Source organism: Halichoeres trimaculatus, unplaced genomic scaffold, assembly GCF_033239565.1.
Source record: "Halichoeres trimaculatus isolate MK-OKI-2021-1 unplaced genomic scaffold, fHalTri1.1 fHalTri1_scaffold_11, whole genome shotgun sequence".
NCBI classification, from domain to species: Eukaryota; Metazoa; Chordata; class Actinopteri; order Labriformes; family Labridae; genus Halichoeres; species Halichoeres trimaculatus.
In genome coordinates, this window is record NW_027437189.1 from 23,391,993 (window position 1) to 23,415,418 (window position 23,426).

The 23,426-nt window shown below is 39.5% G+C and overlaps 4 protein-coding genes across 6 annotated transcripts; 2 read left to right on the forward strand and 2 right to left on the reverse strand.

The window, feature by feature from the left end:
* Positions 1 to 234: 234 nt before the first annotated feature.
* On the reverse strand, positions 235 to 5,243 carry cbx5 (chromobox homolog 5 (HP1 alpha homolog, Drosophila)). Of its 2 annotated transcripts, none has more exons than XM_074680924.1 (5): positions 5,131 to 5,243; positions 4,031 to 4,219; positions 3,470 to 3,695; positions 3,037 to 3,137; positions 235 to 560 (listed from the first exon to the last, which is right to left on the reverse strand). In XM_074680924.1, the coding sequence occupies exons 2-5, from the start codon at positions 4,159 to 4,161 to the stop codon at positions 419 to 421; spliced, it is 600 nt and encodes a 199-aa protein (XP_074537025.1). In that variant the 5' UTR covers positions 4,162 to 4,219; positions 5,131 to 5,243; the 3' UTR covers positions 235 to 418. The 2 variants fall into 2 exon arrangements, with proteins under 2 accessions (XP_074537025.1, XP_074537024.1); XM_074680923.1 differs by lacking the exon at positions 5,131 to 5,243 and adding an exon at positions 4,720 to 5,112.
* A 130-nt stretch (positions 5,244 to 5,373) lies between these two features.
* Positions 5,374 to 9,106, forward strand: hnrnpa1b (heterogeneous nuclear ribonucleoprotein A1b). The gene is made up of 12 exons (XM_074680922.1): positions 5,374 to 5,525; positions 6,052 to 6,168; positions 6,287 to 6,433; positions 6,522 to 6,732; positions 6,821 to 6,913; positions 7,005 to 7,058; positions 7,134 to 7,187; positions 7,264 to 7,401; positions 7,476 to 7,607; positions 7,689 to 7,749; positions 7,918 to 8,909; positions 8,997 to 9,106. The coding sequence occupies exons 1-10, from the start codon at positions 5,514 to 5,516 to the stop codon at positions 7,736 to 7,738; spliced, it is 1,008 nt and encodes a 335-aa protein (XP_074537023.1). The 5' UTR covers positions 5,374 to 5,513; the 3' UTR covers positions 7,739 to 7,749; positions 7,918 to 8,909; positions 8,997 to 9,106.
* nfe2 (nuclear factor, erythroid 2) lies at positions 9,077 to 13,133 on the reverse strand. Its single transcript, XM_074680920.1, has 4 exons — positions 13,023 to 13,133; positions 11,348 to 11,426; positions 11,131 to 11,268; positions 9,077 to 10,532 (listed from the first exon to the last, which is right to left on the reverse strand). Exons 2-4 carry the CDS (start codon positions 11,393 to 11,395, stop codon positions 9,270 to 9,272), a joined length of 1,449 nt encoding a protein of 482 aa, XP_074537021.1. The 5' UTR covers positions 11,396 to 11,426; positions 13,023 to 13,133; the 3' UTR covers positions 9,077 to 9,269.
* Positions 13,134 to 17,445: 4,312 nt separating this feature from the next.
* On the forward strand, positions 17,446 to 22,270 carry copz1 (COPI coat complex subunit zeta 1). 2 transcript variants are annotated; one of them, XM_074681391.1, is made up of 9 exons: positions 17,446 to 17,556; positions 18,019 to 18,087; positions 19,366 to 19,447; positions 19,540 to 19,631; positions 20,419 to 20,474; positions 20,573 to 20,650; positions 20,767 to 20,818; positions 20,906 to 20,944; positions 21,626 to 22,269. In XM_074681391.1, exons 1-9 carry the CDS (start codon positions 17,539 to 17,541, stop codon positions 21,671 to 21,673), a joined length of 534 nt encoding a protein of 177 aa, XP_074537492.1. In that variant the 5' UTR covers positions 17,446 to 17,538; the 3' UTR covers positions 21,674 to 22,269. The 2 variants fall into 2 exon arrangements, with proteins under 2 accessions (XP_074537492.1, XP_074537491.1); XM_074681390.1 differs by lacking the exon at positions 17,446 to 17,556 and having other exon boundaries at positions 17,995 to 18,087; positions 21,626 to 22,270.
* Positions 22,271 to 23,426: the final 1,156 nt, after the last annotated feature.

Genomic DNA, 23,426 nt, shown 5'->3' on the forward strand with positions numbered 1-23,426 from the left:
CTTAGTGGAACAAGCTCATAATTAACATAGCTCAACAAATCTCTGGCTTTTAAGTTTAAAACCTTGGCCATTGCTGGAAAATACCTTACTGTAATATTTTCAATCCTGTGAGCACTAAAACATGTGTTAAGACATTATAAAAGAGGGTAAAGAATACAAAGACTGAAACAGCAGAACCCATCCCCAGTAGCATATCACCCATGTCCGCTACAGCATCTCTCCCTGTTTGGTGGTTCCTTGTCAGCAGCCTGGGCCCCCATGCTCCAGTGGGTTACAGATGAAGAAAACAGGACTGTGCCCACTGTGTCGTTATTGGACATGGATAAAAAAAGAAGGATGGGAGGTTGGGGCGTGAAAAATGTCCGACTCAAGGTTGTCCCTGCAGAGGAGGAGTTTGACTCCTCCCAGCGTGATGCTCTCACGCGCTGACAGCGTCTTTCTCCTTCTTGTCACTGTCTTCGTGCCAGGTGAGACGTTCCTCATAGAAAGCGATAACAATCTGTGGGCACCTATGATTAGCCTCCTTGGCAAGCACAAGATCTGCCTCCTCTGAGTCTTTCCTGCAATACCAGAAGGGAAAAGTTAATCTCAAAGCTTCATTAGAAATGGACAAACTTTTAGAATAATGGAGAGCTTTGTTTATTTTTATTTCAATCTAACTTTGACTGTTTTACATTTATAACACAGGCATTTGTGTTTAATCTAGTACTCTTGTTTATTTGACATTTTAAACGGTTAATACTGTATATACCAAAAAAGTTATCTAAACGTTGGGTGGGTGCTAGTGCTCATGGGAAATGGAGTCTTCTTTACAGAAAAGCACTAACTAATCTTCACAGCTTCTTCAAGGATACATTTATGAAAAAAAGAAGAAAAACAGGTCAAAAACGACAGTTCAACTCTTGTTTTGTTGCACAAGCAAACACTGTGGAGTGAAGCATGGCCGGCCATGAGTGACGAGGCACCACGCATTTATCCTTCTCCCTAATGTGTGATGACATAAAATTTTATGGAGTCACTTACTGTTTGTATTTGAACGGACAGCAAGGCTACTAGTTCAGCTAATGGGTAATTTGTCAGTAGCCGTCTGGCATATTTAGCGCCATTTCAAGAATCAATTCATTATAAGTTACAAGCAGCAGTGATGCAGACAGCATCTGTTGCAGAACAGAAGAGCTTACAAACTTGAAAGCAAGCAATATTACCTTTAATTTATGAGAAATTTAATTCTGGCTTAGAAGTGACTTCTGTAGAAAGCCTACTATTGATCTCTTCTGTCCCTGATTTTTCCAAGAAATCAGGCAGACATACATAGCCCCTCATGCTTGTTTCTTTTACCACTATAGTGGTACAAGCAAAGGGAACCATGCATATGCAGTTTGTGCTAATAAAGAAACAATGCTAATTTGTATCTATATACCAAGGAGTAGATACACCTTTGGTCTAAATATAGGAGGCAAAGCTGAAGTACTAAACTCTGCAGTCTGCTGAGTGTCTGTTTGATGCTGGCCCTGGATGTACCAGAAACTAGATACACACCAAGCCACAAAAAAGAACAGTGGAGTTCAACACATTCATCTATTAACTCAGTAGTTCAGAAAATATTAAGAACCCATGTTCACCCAATCAGAGGCACAGCTCAGCTGATTGACATTCAGGTGCTCAAAAGCTATTACAACGGAGAAAACCTGCCCACTTTCAGTATGGCCCCTGCTGACGATTCCCTTCAAGACTCATATTTAGACACAGATGAGTGACTTCACAGAGACTACATCCAATGACTAAACAGACTTTGCCATATCCCAAAAGTTTAGGTGTCTTCTACAGGGTATATGCTAAAATCCTGAGGTTGATTTCAATACCTTTTTAAGACCTTTTCAAAAACCTTTAAAAAAAGTTTTAATTCTTTATCGCAACTTCCAGTTGTTGTTGGCATCTACTTTTCAACAGTTGTAGTTTACATTTTTACAGAAATGATGTAAGCTAAGGAGGAATAAAGCTTGAAAGAACAAATGAAACTAAAGGCGGGTTTATCAACACTCCCACAACAAGAAACAGCAGTTATTCAAGGCCAACTTGCTGAAGAAATGAGAAATTATTTAATCATTTTTAAAATCTAGGACATGTGCTGGAGATTGTGTGATTTGCTTTAATGTTGTATTTAATTTCTCTTTATGAAACTAGAAATGACATTAATTTATAGCTGGTGTTTATACCGCTCACAATCCTTATTGTTGTATTTTATTGTAACTAGAGTCTTTATGTATTTTTTTTATTCTATTCTTTTTTATTTTTGTATTTTCTACTGACTCCATCGATTTCTGCTGTTAGCACAACAATTTTCCAGTTTGGGATCAATAAAGTAACTCAGCTGAATGTCTGACATCCCAGTCAGGGGACAGTTGCAAGGAGGAAAATAAATATTCATGGATATTTTTTGGGTCAAAGCTTGAATACCTATGAAACTTAATACCTCATAAAACCACAATTAAGACTTTTTAATACTTTTTAAGGCCCTTAATTTTCCCAAAATTGATTTATCAACTTCTAATACTTTTTAAGACCCCGGGGACACCCTGTTCTAAGTGAGTGGTTCAACCAGTGATGGATTCTACCTTTGAACAGATTTGTGACTTATTGTCCAAGACACTGACATTGCAGTTATTACTTTATGTTTAACTGTAATTACTCATAACTTACCTAGTTAAGATGATACCTTATTCATCATGAGAAAATCTTCGTTGTCAAAACATTCATCTTCATCTTTTTTTGTCTTGCTTTTAATAATATCACATACGTACTATGGTTATAAGTTTGAATTTCAAACTAACCTTGAGTTTACTTTTTCAGTAAATTAAAAAGGAAATGTGTAAAAAAAAAAACTTCAACTGTATTTACAATCTTTTAGTTAGAAGCCCTTGATTTAATTTTTGCATCAGTCGAAAAGGATAAAGGCATATTGTATTTGAAATAAAAAACGGGGAAACAACTTGAGGAGAAAAAATGGTTTGTGAAAGGCAAATTACAAAATCGTACCATTTCATGAGGAACATTAGGTCACCACAGGAGTCAGTTGCCCCGATGATCTTCTCTGGCTCAAGTCCTCTTTCAAAGCCGCGAGCAACTAAAATCTCATCCTGAACAAAAGAAAAAAGGAAAAACATCTTTTGACCACAGAAAATACTGGGGGTTTATTTCAACAGTGCTGGCAAATTATTGAAAACTCAGACCTTCGCATGAACTATGTGCTAGAATATATATATAAAAAATAAAAACTTCTGTCTTGTTCACAGTGCAACATAGAGTATCTTATTTCTGGAAACTTCTAATCAAGTGCTGTACCGTACTTCAAGTACAGAAGTCAGCTGCTTAGTACCCAACAAGTGGCATTCTTTTCACACTTTGGCTTCTAAAAATATTTGAGGTCCTAAATATTACTACACTACTGTATCACAATATGACTAAGTACCTCCTTCTTCTTCTTGGGCTTGCTTCCACCTTCCTCATCATCGTCAGAGCTTCTCTTTTTTGAGGTACTGGATTCTTTGGAGCGTCCTGAGGAGCCTGTGCTTGATTTGCTGCCCCCACTGCTAGGTGTGGAGCCTCCACCTGGACTTTTCTTGTAGGTCTTCATGAACTCTGAAATAAGCTCGGGGCAGTCAAGATTCTTCTCTGGCTCCCAAGTGTTGTGCTTTCTGGAAAAGACATTAATGCAGCAAGACAGCATCAGTGAAACCATCTCTTGAATTAACACCATCAAATACATAAGTCATTCAAAATGTAAATATTGGTATCAGAACAGGCCTAATGTTCAATGCAATGATTTAAAAAAAAAATTCAAAGATATTACAGCAAACATGACTCCTTGAAAGTATATGTGAGAACCATTTTCAGCTCTGTTGATCAGATTCACAGAAAATTTGTGTTCAGGAAGAGTAACCCAGCAGCACTTCTAGAGGTGCAAGTGATAATGGGATCTTGTATGGTGATGTTTGCACATGAAGCAGCGAAAACTGAGAATAAGACTTACTCTGAGTATCCTTTCCATTTCAGGAAAAACTCAACCCTGCCTTTCACCACTCTTCTGTCCAACACCTTCTCCACAACATATTCCTCTTCATCAGAAGATGAGGATTCCTCGTCGCGAGACTTCTTGCCCATAGTAAAGTTCCTTGCTCAACAGTATCAACAGTATGCAGCTGCAGGCCGATTGCAGATCCTAGTAAAGAAAAATCCAAATAATTAAAATATATTAACACAGTTTTCGTAACAAAATGTTGACTAGCTTTGTCAAACACAACAGAGGCACCTGCAATGGGGCGACAAACATCACTAAACTCCAAAGTCAGTGTTTTGAACTAACCACATCACATTGTCGTCGTTGCTCGGATCTGCAACACCAAGTGTGGCGTAAACTACCATATGAGCTGAACGGCTGAAATCTCTTAGTTAACGACCCACATACGGTAATTAATGTTACCCGAAAATAAGACACCGAAAACTTAAAAGACTCACAATGCATCGATGATACCGATACTGTGTTTGCTAAGCTAACGTGCAATGCTAAAGACTGGTCATTAAAGGCAAGACTGCTAATGCAACTAGCACACAAGCTAACGCTCATTGAGCTAGCAGTTTTCATCTTTGACACCAATACAGAGACTTTATTAGCCATACGTGCAGCACACTGTGCATTTTGACGGGACAAATGTTCCCTACCTTTTGGAAGTGGTGACCGCCGGTTTTGAAAATGAAGCCGGAGAATTAGCACGTCTCTCTATGGAACTACAGCGAGTGAGACCAACGCTGAGGCTACTTTAGCATGTAGCCTGGATCACAAAAAAGGTGCTGTGCGCTTGACTGTACGTAAAAAGCGCGGGTTTGGAGCGCACAATGAAAGTACCCGCCCCTCGCTTAGCTGATGACCCACATTTTAAGAGAGAATGTCTACAATGCAAGAAAAAAGATTCCTGCAAAATTTGACACCCCCCGTTATCTTCGATTATACAAAATATTTACGGAAAATATTTAATGCTGCCACAAGATGCTGTTAAGGGGAAGGCACTGCTCCACCCCCACATATAATTACCATTGTGTAACCTTATTTGTCCGTTTAAAATCAAAACGTACCTTTATATTTCTTTTTTAGTGCATTTATGTAAGAACACCTCATATATCGATTTCTTGTTAACTGACCCGACAGTGAAACGTTGAACTGTGCCAAATGTTGCGCCACATTTATAACATATATTACAACCCTGCTTCGCCGTGATTTTAATGTATGCATATTGTAAGCTCATTGGATGATATTTTTGATTGATAGGATTCAAACCAATAAGAACATATTTGGTTGTTGGCGTCATTATCCGGCGGGAAGTCCTGACCAATGGCTGTGTGACAGAGGTGTATTCTTTGCTATTTATTCTACAATTGAGTGCCGGTCCGTGTTCGTCTGACGCAGACAGCGCCTCTCAGGTCAGATCACAAGGAGTCTTCAAGGATTTCGCAACAATATGTCTAAAGACGTGAGTAAATTTTAAATTTTTATGTGTCTTTGATGCTTCTACAGTAATGCTAAAACATCGCCTAGTTCTTCAAGCCGCGAAGAACTTAAAAGGCTTGCTCGTTTTTTGTCGCTTCAGCAGTAGCCATCAAGTATTGTGCAGCCGCCATTTTATGGCAGCTGGGCCTCATGGCCTTTTGTTCATGCGGCAATCAATCCAAAATGTTCGACTATTTATTCGTGATCAACTCGAATTTGTTTATTGTGTCTCATTCGAGCACATGCAAATGCAACCATAACTGTTGAATCTTCGTAACTGGCACAGCAGCTCAACTGGCACAGTTATTAATACAGAATTACGCTATCAATCAGCTAACGTTAATGGCGGCGATGCCTCCTTTCCGTCTTCCCTGAGTATAAAGAGTGACGCAGAATTCAGAAATTGAACAATTATGCCCTTCATCGTTGTGGACGTGGATACAAAAACAAAACTATTAACGATAAGTGAATGTGTCGAACTCTAAATATTTGCTTTGTTCATTGTGTAGGTCCCACGCGAGCCCGAGCAGCTTCGCAAGCTGTTCATCGGAGGTCTGAGCTTCGAGACCACAGACGAAAGCCTGCGGGCCCATTTCGAGCAATGGGGTAGCCTGACAGACTGTGTGGTGAGTGGGTGAAGTGTTTAAGCTGCAGTCCTTTTATTGTTGTGAAATATTTTATTTAGTTTGCTCTATTTTTGGGCTTGTGTCCAGCGTTTATGCTAAAGGAGGACTATTCTTGCAGGTCATGAGGGACCCAAACACTAAGAGGTCCAGGGGTTTTGGCTTCGTTACATACTCATCAGTTCAGGAGGTTGATGCTGCCATGTCTGCCCGCCCTCACAAAGTTGATGGCCGAGTTGTTGAGCCTAAACGAGCAGTTTCCAGAGAGGTATGTTCAGTGCAAAACTCAAGAGTAAGCCTCGAGTCTACAAAGAGAAGTAGCCAGTCTGACCAGAAAATGCTTTTGTTTTTAATAGGACTCAAACAGGCCAGGTGCCCATGTGACCACAAAAAAGATCTTTGTTGGTGGCATTAAGGAAGATACAGAGGAGTCCCACCTGAGAGACTACTTTACACAGTTTGGCAAAATTGAGGTGATTGACATCATGACTGATCGCACCACTGGCAAGAAGAGAGGCTTTGCCTTTGTGACCTTTGATGACCACGACTCAGTGGACAGGATTGTCAGTAAGTAGAGGCTCTTATGCACTACAAAGATGTGTTGGTCCCTCTTTTTCTTCATCTCTTTAAATCTAATGTGCTATCATTCCTACAGTCCAGAAATATCACACAATCAACTCCCACAATTGTGAAGTGAGGAAGGCCCTTACAAGGCAAGAAATGCAGACTTCAGGAATGGGTGACAGAGGTTAGTGAGACAAAACAAAATCATAACACGCTCAAAATCTTACAGTATTTCGTTCTGCAAAGCTAATGTTTTTTTCATTTATCTTTTTTAGGACGCAACAGTGGAGGAGGAAGACCCTATGACTACGATAGGGGATTTAACCAAGGTAAGGGCACTTTGATTATGTACAAAGAAAACCATGTTGCCTGTAGTTGCACCGTACTCATCTTGATCTTTTCAGGTGGCAGAGGGCGATATGGAGATGGTCCCTACAACTGCAACGGCGGTGATGGTGGTGAGTAGGATTCATATTTAATATTGTATTACCATTTTTATCAAATGAATTTTGACTGACAGAGTGTTTGCTTTAGGTTATGGCGGAGGTGGACCTGGAGGTCCTGGTGGATACAATAATGGAGGAAACAGAGGATATAACCAAGGCTACAACCAGGGTGGTGGAGGTGGCGGCGGTGGCTATGGAGGAAATGGTTATGACAGCAATGGCTACGGTGAGCACCCTGACCTCCCTTAATTGACAAGAGTTTTGAGACCATATGTTCTGACTAACATTTGATTTTCACAGGAAACTGCTCTGGGGGTGGTAACGGTGGTGGAGGGAACTACAACATGGGCCACTACGACCCTCAGGCCTCAAACTTTGGCCCAATGAAGAACTTTGGTGGCGGAGGAGGTGGCGGCGGCAGGAACTTTGGAGGTGAGTTTAAGATATGAAAGAAAAAGACTTTGAAGTTTTATTAGTTGCTTCCTGAACCTGACATGTTTTGCTCTTGTTAAGGTGGCTATGGGAGTGGCTCAAACAATGGTGGATATGGCCGTCGTTTTTAAAATGTGAAGTGGTGAGTACCATAGGCATGCCAGAACAATTGCCTTTGTATCATAAAACCAGAGTTTGTTGCTGCAGGGACATGTTAAGTGTAGATAAATTTTAAAAGCAAATCACTCTGGATGTCAGGTCATACAAAGTCAGTGCACAGTTAACAATGTTGTTCCATATTGTTCAACAGGACTATGTACTTAGGAGAGGAGAGCGAGGAGAGCAAGCGAAAGACAGGGCAGCTGCAGGTTTCCCTCCTAAATCTGCTCAGCCAAACAGTTGTGGCAGGTTACTGCTGCTGCATGAAGAGATGTACAATAGCTAAATCATGGAGGGTCTTCATTTAAACGTTTTGTGTTTTTTCATCATTGTGTTACCGGGAAGAAAGCATTCCAATGAGGTTTTATGTAGATTTTTTTCTTTGAGTCTGGTTTTTATTTGTAATTGCAACCATTCAAGCTGAAATAAACATCTTCAGTTTTTTTAAGTCTTTGTTAGCCTCTTTGGTGGTTTGGGAAAGGGAGGGTTCATTGCCAGATGTACACATGGGACAGAAGCAACATTTGACGAAGTGAGGAGGTTGGTCAAGCCAATGTCTTAGGTGACTGGTGACAAGAACTAAATCAGTAACCAAAAAAAGAAACAAGACGTACAACTACATCCATCATAAAGAGCTCGTCACTTTGTACACTCTACCCTGAGTTCTGCAAAGATCACCTGGAGGATGCTAGCTTACATGCAGTCTTTGAGGCTAGCCATGGAAGCCAGCTGAGGGAGAGAAGTAGCAAAACCATCGCCAGGATCATTGAAGCAGGGGAGAGTGAGAACAGAAGCCTGAGACTAGCAGGCAGCAGCTACCAAAAGGCTAATATGCTGTATAGGTAAGACCAGACTTCTCCACTACTGATAGTATGTTTTGCTATATTTGTCATGTAGCTGGTAGCAAGTCTATAGCTGAGTAATGACATAATCTTGAGCAATCAAGTTTGATTATGACTTGCAACAAAGATGACTAGTAAAATTGGCCTCTTGATATGTTTTTTAGTGGCCTGACCTACTGCATGCTGAGAACTGAAAGCAGCTACTATCATATGTATTTTGCTTATCTTGTTTTTCTTTTTTCTAGGTAACTGCAAAAGTTCAAGGCTCCCTGACTTCATTTTAATGAAATGGCTAAATCAGGTACAATGCAGCTAAGCCTTCTTGTCTCATTTGATTTTGCGCTTTGGTTTTTGGCTATTCTTGAACTTTTTTTTTTGTCCTTCACAGGTTTGCCAAACAATCATGAGGGTGCTGAAGAGTTTTTACCTCTTTTTATTTTTTTAACATAAGACTGCTGTGCAGTGTCATTTTTACTTTTTTTAATAAAGTATTTTTTTTTATAAATCTTGGGTGTGGTCTCAGTTACTTACAAACATAAGTGTCAATACATGCAGTTCAAGTTTTACATTAAAACATGTCAACAGCACATGAACATACACTCAGTTGGCACAGTTCAGCCCTGTGCTTCCTGTGAATTACTTAAATAAGCTAATGTTAAAATCAACATTGTTCTCTTTTGTGCATTGATGTGTGGGGTACCAGGTAAATTTTCCCATCAGGTGTCTGTTGCAAGGAGTAGTCATCCACTGAGTAAGGTTGACCATCTTCATCTCTTAAATGAGAAAAGACCTCAGAGTAGAGGTCTGTCAGGCGACACTTGATAAAAGCCATGCTGCGCTTGAACTCCAGCCTCTCTTGTGCCAGTTGCTCTCTCTGAGCTTGCAGCTGATTCAGTTCCCTCTCAAGGTGAATTATACTCTCAAGCTTCCTTTTTCTGCAGTTCTGAGCTGCCACTTTGTTCTTCCCTCTCCGTCTGATGTCCCTGACCAGTGCAAGTTGAGAATCTGTTAAAGTGTACTGTGTCAGGAGCTCATTGAAGTCATCCACAGGGAGATTTATTATCTTATCCATGGGGAACGGGATTTTCAAGGCCATAGCACGCCTCTCATCTCTGCTCAGCGGTGCAGGAGCTGAGCTGCTTCCGGGTTGTTTGTTGTACATATGTTGTGAGCTCCCTCTGCTGGTGACTCCACAGTCAGTGTACAGGTCTCCCAGAGCCGTGCTTTGACCCTGCTGCTTCATCGACCAAGGGCTCAGAGCACTGGACTGTACTTGAGAGTAGGTGGTTTGATTAGGAAAATAGGCATGAGCACCTGAGTGTAAATAAGAGTGAGGCTGGTTTGGGTAGTTCATGGAGTAATGCATGTGAAGTCCTCTGGTGTGCTCAATCATGCTGTCAGGTTCACCATCACTATATGTCATGTTGATGTCTACACTCTGGTATCCTGGTGCACTAACAGGGTTATCTGGGGAGGCTAGGGGTGGGCTGGAACCCAATGAAAGACCTGAGTCTGATTCAAGATCATCAGCTGAGCGAGTGTGGGAACTCTGACCGTGTGCTGTCCACAGCATGTGCCGGCCCTGAGAGAGACACACGTTTGACCTCCTGTGCCCCTGGCTGTCTCCTGACATGTTCAGGTGTTCTCTCGGTGCTGTCATTGACGGTTGTGTATGTGAAGGAATGGAGGGGATGCGCTGATTGAGCTGAGGTTCAGAGTTGGCGTAGATCGTCTCTGCGTTGCTGCCTAACTGATGGTGGGAGACGGACACCTCTTGAGAGAAACATCCATCATATGTGTTGGCAGCGCTGAGCTCACAAGAAGCAGGTGGAGGCTGTGTCATCCCATACCCTCCCATAGGGACCATGGGCTCCATGCTTTGATACTGTGTTGATTCATAGGAGGTTTCACCAGGAACATCAAACTACAGTCACAAAACAAAAGAAATAGATGTGATTAACTGGCAATTCAGACAAGATTGAAGTCACAAGTGTCTTCTGGTTGCAGCCCGCTCAGAATAGTACACAGTTTGCCTCCACTTCAGCATGCCACCCATACCCTATGAAGAGCTCTCATAGATTCGATCAAGTTTCACTTGAAACAGATGGCCATTGTGCAGTGCAGGGGGCCGCCAGTAACATACAGGACTTGCTCCCTCTCACAATCTTTTCAACCTGCCATCATTTAAACAGGTCATTGCTGCCATTTTATCGGCTGAGTGTGTATTAACTTTTCATCATTGTAGAAATATTGATATGTGAAATGTGACATGTTAAGGAAGTTTTCATTACAATCATTCAGCAAATTTGTGTCTTCCTTTTTTTATTAACAAAATACAGTTTCATAAATCTATCACTCATCAATATTAGCTAAGTGAAACTGAAAAAGAGAGCTCCAAAAGAGCTCAAAAATGTTACAGTATGAACAAATTGTGGTGCTCAAAAGGGAAACACAACATACTTTTGGATTACATTCAAGAAAAAAACTAATAAAAACGGTAAATGTCTGAGCTCAGTCATTACCTGTAGCTCTGTTATGGCCATTAGCTCCTGCCAAGCTACATCCATCTCAGTGTCCTGAGGAGCTCCATGAGACCTGGGTCCGGGTAAATTAGTTGACATGGACACTCCTCCACACAGCCTGCCTGGAGTTGCTAATCCCTGGAAGAGAATATGATACTGTAAAACAACAGTTAATCAGCATATCATATGGTGAAGTGTTGCGTGATCTGAGACTCACCTCAAAGGTTCTCCTCAGCGGGAGAACATAGTTGGCAGTTGAGCACATTCAGGACAGACTTTCTACACTAAAGACCAACCTGGTGAGGACACAGAGCAGCCTGTTATCACCTATCTCTCCACTCAACACCAAATACAGAAATTTAGAAATAATTTACACAAAGATTATTTATTCCATGCCCGCACCACATGTTACATCAAGAGAAAATTTAGTGTTAGAGAAGTAACTGGGTGTTATGGAGCACATGAGGGATTCAGTTTAGTTGCGTTGACTCCTCCCATCAGAAGTCCCAGGCTGCAGCTATGCCGACCCCTGATAAGACAATCTGCAGGGAAACAGCAAGCTGCAGCAGCAAGACAGACTGGAGGCTGAGGGCCACTCTGGAAAACTTTGAGTAGTCTTAAATGTTAAATATACTACTCTACACCAGGTACATGCATTTTAGATAACTAGCACTGTGGTGTGCAGTAGAAATGCACTACAAAGCACAAGTAAAGGTAAAATACAATCAATTTTATGTTGTGATGTTGTGTTTATTCAACCGGACCGGAATCTCGTGCCTTCAATTCCTTAAGTATTTACACTGTTACTTTGTTGCTTTACGTGCATTCTGTTGTGCCTTGGGAGAAAAATAAAGCTTTTTTTATTTTTAATTTCAATAAAAAGACATGATCAAATTCTCTCTTTTTAAGGTGTGGACAAATATTACTAATGCCTGTGCAAATCTCTTAATCCATTTACAGAGGCAGATATTTTCACCTATAAACACAGAATGTTATGTCTTTCAGGTGCAGAGTATTACCACTCAGGTGATAGTTATATGGAAACTGCTTGGAGGTTTCATTCACCCTGAGGAGCAGGTATTGATATCTTTAGTGTGAAAATCAAATCAAAATTTTTTTTTGCCAACTCAGCTGCAGCAGCGCATCAAACAGCAGGCTGTGACACTCTGAGCTGGTCATTGGCTTTATTCAGTGCGTAATGCTTTCAATTTAGAACAGTGGCCTACATTAATTAAAATTCTAGATTTGAACATTAATGCAAAATCTGGTAAATTAAAGCCATGACCATTATGAATCTCAAACTGTGTTTTTTGTTTTTTTTTAAGTGATTGTAATAGAATTAAGCAGAACTGCTAAACAAATGTGTTTCTCTTTTTAATTTCTAAATACTAGTTAAAAAGGGGGAAATGTTTCTCATGCTTTGACTTTTTCTTAATGATCCCCCAAATGTAAAAAAGAATTAGAATAAAGGGTGCATTAAGATATTTTCAATTAATATTTCAGTGTTTCTGCTTTTCGTCATTCGTTCTGCTCAAGTTGTTAATTCAGGAAATCAAAATTCAATATGAAATAATAAATCAGCCAATAAACCAGCTTTTCCAGTCAGTAAAATAAAAAAACACAATTTACTCCATGAGGTCATGTAACTGTCTAAGTTGTGTTAATTTAGTTCTGACCAGTATCTTTTTTTTATTATTTTTATTAATTAAACCAGTATACTGTTGATATCTAGTTGAGGGAAGTTACACCAACATTGTAACTAAAATACTTTGAGTGTGACAGGACAATTAGAGATCATCTGCAGTATTAAATCCACAGCACTCATAGTTTAAGGACTGCACATTTTCTACATCGATCTGCAACAAAATTAGGTAAGATCTGAATGGACGTACCTGTGCAACATTCTCCACTTCCACAGATGATGAGTCCGGAAAAATCACTTTGGACTACGAGCACAATCTTGGAGGTCAGAAGATGAAAAATTTAGTAAAACATGTGTTAAGCAGATCACAAGAGGTTAAACACACAAGGCCTGTTGCTCTATCTCTCATTCAACTGTCTGTCTCTCTCTGTGTTCAGCCTCACTTACAGCCACCGGCATAAATGGGATGGCTCAGTACAGACAAACGCAATCTTCCTGTAAAGCACCCACACCACAAATTTTTGCACTCACTGTATCCTTAATAGCACACTTGCACCTCAACCTCCGAATTTCCCTTTTGCCCACACGACAAACCACAAACCAACAGTCTGGCAGAGAACCATTCTGTAAGTCCTCGCTGAAGAAGGTAAAATGTTTTGAAAGATTTGGAGAAAAAAAAAATCCCTGTAAGCAATTTTGATTCCAGTTTGGAAATGACAATGCCCATAAAGCGAACACTCTAAACAACTCAGACTGAGTACGAGTAATCAGATGGTAGTGTCTTTGTTCCCTATATAGTCCCAAACCAAAGATATGAGGAGTGTGATGTGGAGCACCTGGAGTCAGAGCCGGCATTGCAGTGAGGGCCTTGCTTAAGCAGGGGTGGGTAGGAGGCAGGATTGAGACTTAGTTTAGTAGAAATGGAATGTACACCCTCCGACAGGTAAGAAAGACTACATTGTTCCTCTATCTGGCAGAGCAACCGCCAAGGGAGAGAGAGGAGCCGGGGTAGAATAGAGGGGAGCGTGTCTTACATAGCAAGTGACCATTAAAATCCCTTGCAAAAAATCCCCTCATTGCACCAATCTGAAGCATGTCAGGGAGCACACTCACAAAGACTTTGTGTTATATAGAGCTGCCCGATGGTGCAAAAGTTTATAATTACTGATTGCAGATATGAGGCTTATTTATAGTTCAATAGGGACATACATGGTCTATATATATGTGCTATGATGGAAAAGCATGACAGTGTGTCAGCGATGATGCCTATCTGCATCACAGTTACTGATTGGATGGTACTGTATACATTCTTCAGAACTACACACATTAGAATTAATACAGCATTTGCTCACAGACCAAAAACCTATCAAGCTTTTATCTTCAACACAAGTCGTAATTTTGTTCACTGCAACATCTTTTTTGATATGCAGATTGGATTGGCAAATAAAATAATCAAGAGTCTCAATAACTCAATCTTCACGCTTTTAAACTCAAATGACAGCAAGTATTTTTGTTAACAGACACTGTACAGACAATGCTCATTCAATTCAACCTAAAGTAGTTTAATGTTTTCACCTTCCTCCTATATTTGAGTTAAACTGTGCACATGAGAAAAAAAGAATAAGCTTATCAAGGTTGGTGGGCGCTTGCATACACGCATCAGGGAGTTGATCTGATAGACTTTTAATTTTAGAATATATCTGTAACAGTGGTGGATGTACTGTAAACATCTGTTTTGATTTATGACCTATGTTTTGCTTTTGTCTTGAGAAATCGATTAACATTTTAAGGCTGGTAATGAGCAACAATGGGCTTTCAGTGAGGCACTGTATATTCATAAGACCATGAGAACATGGAAGGGCTTGTCTGGTCCATTACTGTATCACATCCCACTGAGACATAAATCTCAATGTTTTCTCTGTCATTGTTCTAAGATGGAAAAAGTAGGTGGCTGACAGAGTCAAGAAAGGTGAATGTCTACCCGGAATCAAAGAAGGGACTTCCCAACCCAGAGTTCCTAGCACCCAGCCCCTGACTCAACCACTGCCACAGCGTGCCAAAGAGCACCCTGTTATTACGGCGACCACAGTGGTTTTGAATCTGGACACAGTTCCCAGGTCAACGCCCACGTTCCCTGTTTGTGTTTGTTTGCTTCAATTAGTCTTTGACATCTCTGCTTTCCTGCTTCCCTGAACCTCTGAGGTCCGTCAGCTATTTCTCATTGTATACTTCAGTGCTACAAACTATATCTCAAAAATAGAGAGGACATGTTGGCTGGGGACGGCCCACAGTGACTCACTACAGCTGAAATTCTCTTAATGACTTCTCTACTGTTTGTTACGGTGTGTTAAGACTAATGTGGATGACATGGTAAAACATTTTGTCTTTTTGTTTTTTATCCTCAACCCCTTTATGAGTCCTGTTGTTGCCATGGCATTTCTTTTATTTAGTAAAAAAGAGGAATACGGCATCTTTGGTTCTGCTTTAACATCTCAAAGGCTGTATCAGACATGAGTGGAAAAACCACCTCACTACTAAACAAAATGGGCGGGTTGTGGTAAAAAAAGGGGAATATTCCTGGAGTCAGCTTCTGGGAAAGGAAAAAAATAGAGTGTGAATTGGAGAATTATTTTTTTCTCACATTTATCTACTTTCTATTTTTTAAATCTTGATCTAAGATTGAGGAAATAAAGCGTTGCTTCTTTCTCTTGTGTGAGTATGAAACTTAAGAACTATAAAACCTGGGCATTTCTAATCTTCCTAAGTTTTTAGGAATATGAAGTTTTCTTCATTAAATTTAGTCTTCCTCTATGAAACTAATGACAGAAAATTACTTTGAAACCAACTTTTAAGCGAATGCTCTTAAAAAACGTATGTCATGATGGTCTCATGTTATCACTACCTGAAAAAGAGTGAATGAGGAACCTCAACATGCAGCATCATTCTTCCGAATGTGTCAATAAGGTCTGCGCCTATCTCTAGATTATTAGATTAAGATGTTTTGCAACAATATCCAACTCTTTTATCACTTTTAGATTGTATATGTCCTCCTTTAGAAGTTCATTCATATGTAATGCATAACTTATCTTTAAGTACAGAATTGTTTTGGATAAAAAAAGCCAAAGGATGTCTTTAATGGGCTATGTATGTGTTAGTGTGCATATGTATTGTGTACACACGTAAATGTGTTTAGAATGAGCGTGAGGCTGGTTGGTACCACAGAGGCAGAGAGGGAAGGTAAGGAAAGGAGGATGTTGGTTTGCGGAAGCTCTGCTTAATGCTGATAAAAGAAACACTTGGTTCTTCGGAAGGGAACTGCTAACTGCTGTGGCTGCTGGTGTATACCAAGAGGAGGGGAGCAGACCACTTCACCACATTACCTTTTTCTCTTTTTCTATGACAATGACATGAATTTTTACTTCTGAGACTTTGTGAGAAACCTGATCCAAAAGGCTTAAAATATGTAGTTGTGCTCAACTTTAACAGAAATAATTAAGATCAGGTCAGGTCTACTAATTAATGTAAAAATATTTCAAACCATTGGCTGCTAATTTATCTTCTATATCAATATAACATTTGACCTTAATTGATCATTACAACTACCAGTCAACATCATCATGACTGATGCTTTTGGCTATATGCAAAGTAATGTGAACGTACTGACATCTAAAATTAGACAGCATTACAATGGAATCTGAAAATCTTTGACCTTTACGTATGAGCCAGTTCAAGAGAGTATACTGTTTCCTCTGGTCTGGGTAATTTTGAAATCTTAGTGGTAGAATTGTGTAAACATAGTGTTGCATTGCAACATTTCACGGCCATCTGCAGTACTGTTATAAATTCATGTTAAAATAGTCTTAGTCTTGTGCCATATGAAAAGTTGATGCATAGCTTGGCTGTACACCATTCTCTGTCAAAACTGTTCATATTCCAGTATTATTTGAAACTCACGCCCAAAAACATTTTACAGTAAGGCTAAACAGTGAGGTCATTTATGGAGTAAGATGGAGTTAGATAGGGAAATCCCCATCAGCCTGTGTTTCCAAGTGCTTCCCAGAAGTGGGAACTAAGATAATTGGGCTTGGTTTAATGTAGGAGGATCCTGAAAAAAGATGTTGATGAGTACAAAAATGGCTTTTACATGAGAGATTTTACTTGTACATATGCAGGCTTAAAAAATACCCCCCACAGCAACTAACCAAAGAAGAACAACAACAGCCAGTATCACAGAATACTCAATGCTCTATCCTGCTGATCTTATTTTTATACAGAAGGCAATGGCATGTGAATTATGATGATCCTCAATGACTGGATTTGTTTTTAAAACAAAAAATCGATGAAAGGGTCAAATTTTAGATGTAACATCTGTTAATTACAGAACTGATCAGTTTGACTTGTTCATGAAAAACACTGTTGGCAAAAGGATAAAATCTCAAAGAGTAAAATCCCACATTAAAAGGGTTTTTGACAACATACAGTGTTTAATTAACCTGAGAAACATTATAAAGGTTCCACCATCCCTGCTAACGGGCACTTTTTCTACTGATGTCTGCGTGTGTTTAATAATCAACCATGTCACTTACATGTTTAATTGGTAAATTTATCTCAATTTCCTCCCTGGCTTTGTGCCCTGCTTTGAACTGCCCTTTGCTCTGTACGTATAACGTAAGCACTGCGTCAGCCAATGGTAAAGGGCCTCATTCACTATGCGTATGACGTAGCCTACTGATAGCCCACTAGCTGGTGTGCTAACAAGCAAGAAGATGGATTCTCCCATACTGGTAACGCTAGAGCATTAATTTAATGAATAAAATCTGCGTTTCATTTAGAAATGAAATCATCATGATCCTCAAGTGGAAATTGTTTCCGAATACGTTTTAGGATTTCATACTCTAACTGTCGATTCGACTTGACATAGAGCTAGCGTTGACGAGTTAGCTGAAGTTGCTAACCAGCTAGCACAGAAGTAGTTAGAAGGTGTATGTGTTTGTTGATGATGTGGAAGTGTCATGTCTTCCTGCCGACTCCGTCGTTAAAATGATAGTTATAAAAAGGTTCGCATTAGTGAATGCATCGGATGTGTGTTAGTTTCATTCATCCACTATTTACTTCCTGGCCTCCGTTTTAGAGTTTGTAACGATACGACACACTGTCAGACATATGTTACTTTTAATTAAAAGGTAAACATCATTCATTTGGTTTATACGTTGAATGGTTAAATGTGTATTTTTCCACTTCTTCAGGAACCATCCCTGTACACTGTTAAAGCAGTACTGATTCTGGACAACGATGGAGACAGACTCTACGCTAAGGTACAGTCCAGTCAGATGTACAGAATTTCGTTCTACCAGTTGATCAGAATTTGTCCTATATAATACATTTTATTCCAACTGTTTCCTTAATTTAGGTGAGCCTGGTGACATTTAAACCATGCTCATAAAAAGTGAAACTAACTTGGATTTAACTCCATTATCTTCTGTATATGCTGCAGTAAATACCTTGTATTGTTTGTTTGTTCTGAAAACCATTTAAACATATACTACACATATGACTCACATTGTCATGGGGATTCCACATACTCACATGTAAGGCTTTTTGCTTACTTTTTACCATTTGGAATTGTACAGTCAAATGTACTTACAAAATTATCCCAGTTAATGCAGGATTCACTTGTAAAAGGATTTTTTTGTGTTCTGCCATTAAGAGATTGGCATTAATTAATAAAAGATAAGCTGTAGTATAGAGCCCGACCGATGTGGAATTTTTGGGGCTGATGCAGATACCAATACTGGGGGCAATAAAAGCCGATATCCAATATATCGGCTGATATATATATAATAAATTCATTGATATACACAGGATATATGCTGTACGTGAAAACAAATCATTATAATACCCATATGATTCAAGACAGAGACAGAACACTATTAAATTAAAACAAGGAACTTTAATTATAAAACTTTCACCTTAAGAACTGTAGTGTTAACAAATGATAAATAAAAACAAGCTGTAAACACGACAATAAATAAAGAAGTCAAACTTTAAACACAGTAAGTAGAAAATAAAGTCAAACTGTAAACACACAATGAGCAATTTAAACAACGTTAAAACGCCGTATTATAGTCTTACATTAGAAAATGGTGGACGCGTGAAATAACAGTACCATTTATCTCTGTTTATCTCTCAAAAAAAACAACTAACACGACATTAAAACGCCGTTCTATAGTCTTGCATTACATAATGGTGGACGGAGGAGGCGGGCACTGAGGCAGTGTACAGCCCAACACACAGACACACAGGAACAGGAGTGACAGAATCTCCGAGGAGCCAAATTTTTGATGATTGGCTACATATTGGCCGATGTTGATTAATCAGTGACAGGCATAATCGGCTCCAACCGATTAATCGGGCCCAACCGATTAATCGGGCCCAACCGATTAATCGGTCGGGCTCTACTGGTGAACATGATTGACTGATGCAATTTTTTCTTTACTGGATTTATTAAAAAGTAGGTGGTACTTCAACCTTACTGTAAGTGGGGTTTTGAGAAGCTGACACATTCTAATGTGTTTACTTTGATTTGTCCATAGTATTACGATGATACATACCCAACAGTGAAGGAGCAGAAGGCATTCGAGAAGAACATCTTTAACAAAACACACAGAACAGACAGTAAGATATGTGCACAATCACTGGTACATTCAAAGCTTCTTTACCTGTTTAATGCATGTCTAACAATCTGAATGAATTGTTTTGTGCTTTAGGTGAGATAGCATTACTGGAAGGCCTCACTGTTGTCTACAAGAGCAATATAGACCTCTTCTTTTACGTGATTGGAAGTTCTCATGAAAATGAGGTAAGCCTAATTCAAGTATTGTGATGCGATCAGAAGTCACAGAGTTTAATCCCACACAAGGGTTGTCATTTGTGTTTTTTGTAATCTGCACTAATTGCTTGACTAACGAGATCAAAATTTAAAAATCCTGATGACACCAGAGAGACTTCTTAGAACTGATTTGCATTGTGACCTGCTTATAGTAACATAAACACCTTCAAATGTTATTGCCCCATGTAACTAGTGGTTGTGTAGTTTGGACTAATTTGATTTTAACTACTTAAGATGACATTTATATTAGACACAGAAATAGTAAATAAATCTCAAAGATAAATAAAGGAACAATAAAGCAGATGTAAATTTTCCCAGAAAATTCTCAACAACTAAATTTTCTCCTCTTGAAATGATCGATATTCTGTAGTGTTATGTTAAGTGTTTGTGTGCTTGGAAATTGTAGGAATTACCTGATATATTAGTATTGTAGCATGAAGAGCAAGTTGCTATGAAAAGTTAAGTATTTTTTCTGTCAGTGTAAACCATCTGTCTATATCCAGGTTTTATATTCTACTTCACTTTTATTCCAATTTCCCAATTAAAGAAACCTCATCACTGAAAGATAAGGGCTGTAGGATGCTCTTCGGCAAATTAGAATTCAGACAAATTTTGTGCCGTACTGATGAAAAAAAACCCCACCATGAAAGCAATAACACACATGTTACTTCTTGACTGTCATTTTTCCAGATGATAATAAACAATGCAGGCTCATTAAACATGAACAGATTCTGATACATTCTGTCATTTTCAACAGCTTATGCTCATGGCTGTTCTAAATTGCCTGTTTGATTCACTCAGTCAGATGTTGAGGTACGTTATTGCATCTGTTATTCATTCCACAGAACTTCCATAAAACTTTTTAATCTGGTGTCCAAAAAGTTTGACATGTTTTTGTTGTGACACTTTAGAAAAAATGTTGAAAGGAGGGCTTTGCTGGAGAACATGGAGGGTCTTTTTCTGGCTGTGGATGAGATTGTAGATGGAGGGTAAGTAGTTTTTGTAGCTTTTGACCCTCTAACACCTCATCTTTTAATAACTGTGGGGTAAGCAGCATGTTTACTTTGTAACAAATGTTGATCTGACTCTCTGCTGTCCCCTGCAGGGTGATCCTGGAGAGTGACCCACAACAAGTAGTGCACCGTGTGGCTCTTAGAGTAAGCACCTTTTTTTTCTTGTCAGAAATATTCAACATATTGTTTGTTTGTGGTATGTGATGAAATACAACCTCATTGTTTCTGCAGGGTGATGATGTGCCTTTGACGGAGCAGACAGTCACACAGGTGAGTAAAGCCTTCCTTGCTCTTTCCCCTGCCATAAGGTTCTGAAGATTCAGCTCTTCATTCCTTGTTCAAACTCACTACTTTATAATTTGTGTATACAAGGACATTTCATGAGCATCTTTCGCCTCTGGCCTCATTTTGTCAGAGCTTCTATTTTGTCAGTCTGCTTCTTTTTCTTTGATACTGTACGTAATAACTAATTATTCAGGAGTATGGTGGTAGGTAGCCAACGGTGGTTCCTGTATTTTGGCTCCGACATGAGTCTGCCTGTGTGTGTTAGCTCCTCTTGATTAATGTTATCATTTAAGAGTCCTGAGACTTGCTAACGCCATCCCTCTTCTGGCTGAGATTAATGGCTGCCCACAATCCCCATACTTTGTGGTTATGATTCAGCTTTCAGTCAATGAATTAAGATGATTAATCGATCTTGCATATTTCTCTTCCTTTACACTACCTATCCACGCATCTTTGTCATGCTTTTGATCATTGCATGCAGGTTTTTTTTTTTTTTAACTATTTTCTCTTCAAGCAGAAAGAGTTACCACTTTTTTCCATATTTTGTATGTGGGAGTTCTGTCCTTTAGGGTTGTCCAGCACTGTGTCCATTATTTTAATGGCTGGAACAGTTCATGATTGCTTTTAGGGTGATCTGTTTGGTCAAACTTTTTTTTTTCATTCCAGGTTCTTCAGTCGGCCAAAGAACAGATCAAATGGTCCCTTCTACGATAGAGTTGCCTATACATCAGTCTACCAGTGAGCTACTGCTCAGACAGTCTTCATGGCACTGATCCACATCCTCTTTTTCCTCTTGTTTCTACTCCTTCAATCAGAGCTGTGAGGAGTTCCACTGGGTGATCCAGTCACACTCCCAGAACTACTATTACTTGACATTTTTTCATTGTCATGTTTTCTTTTATTTTTTGCACAGGCTTGCAGGATGTGACATAATCAACATGAGAATAAGATTTGCTGTACATTCCATTACCAGGGCTTGCTTAGCCTGTTTAGTCTCAGACCTGAACACGGAGTTAGTAAAACCAGCGTGTTTGTCCAAAACATAAAGATTAACCTCATTTTAGCCTGTGGCAACATTCCATGTTTCCAAAAAATTTAATCCACCCTACCTTTCCTACAGATTACTGTACAAAGTATTGAGCCACTGTCCTTATCAATCATTTAACACAGATATTATGATCAAAAAAGTGTACAACTTGTACTGTATTCAAGTCCCTGATGACAGAGATATAGTGTGTCATTGGGTCTTCTATCATCTGATACTTTTAATAAAGGTTTGTTGACACTGGCATGTGAAAAGTGGTGATATCTCTTAATAAATTGTTCTTGCAGTCTGTCAAAATTCTGTATTCTACGTTATTTTAAAAGATGTTGCTATGTCTGTGAACTCAACTTTACAAAGTGTTAAAATATTTTCCATACATTTTATTTCTACAATTTAAAAACTTGTCTCTCTGTGTTTCAGAGCTGCAATGCCGTAAGCTCTTTGTTGATCAAAGCCTTAGGAAAAGCCAGAAACACTAGAGCAAGGGCTCCATCTCCTGGTGTGCTCAACACAGTGCGGGGCTGAGGTACAAGCATGCAAAGCAAGAGAGAATAGAGGGGCGGAGACTCACTCATGCGGCTATGATCAGGGGCTTACATTGTTCTGTGTTTCTGTGACATGCAGATAAGTTTTATGGAGTCATTCTTGATTCATTTCTGCGCCGTAGAGAGCCACAGTGTGATGCATAAATTGCGTGCACCCCCCCACCGGAACACCCTAACCTTACTCGTTTTAGTGCAAATGAAGTGTACACTCCAGAGGGGGAATGGTTGTGAGAATAGGCACTCGATCATTTTGGTACTAGGTGTGTATTACAAGAGAAGAAATGATCTGATCTGCTCCTCTCAAGTATCCCCACATGATCTCATGCTGATCATCTGAAGGTATTTTTATACTGGAAGAGATTTGTGTTGGATATGCTGCAAACAGATCCAACCATGCCTAATCTGAGCCACATTGGGAACCAGGTCTCAGATGTTACAGATCACGTCTCCACCTTACCCTCACATTTGAAACACCTCCTTGTATTGCACCTGGCATGCTGCAGCGCGCCTGTTGGTCTGACTCAAAGTAATTAAGCTACTATTTGTAGCCTGTCCACAAATTGGCAGAAATAACTAGTTTGACAGCTGTATCAGTTTTTGTTTCTTATTTATGTCAATGAAGCCCATTTGGCTGAGACATCAAAGTGAAGAGAGAGAACTGAATGCTTTAGATGTGGAGTTGTCTGTGGCCTGGAGCAGACTGTGTAAGAGATCACACACAAGTGATAACGTCAGATAACAAGTTAAATAAGGGTTTCACTATTTATTTGCCTGATGAGGGCTTTCCTGTTGTTCGAACTGTTAAATAACGCCTTAACTCTTGTTATTTCAATCTCAGTCAAATTATATATCCTCATGGAAGCTGCTAATGTCATTT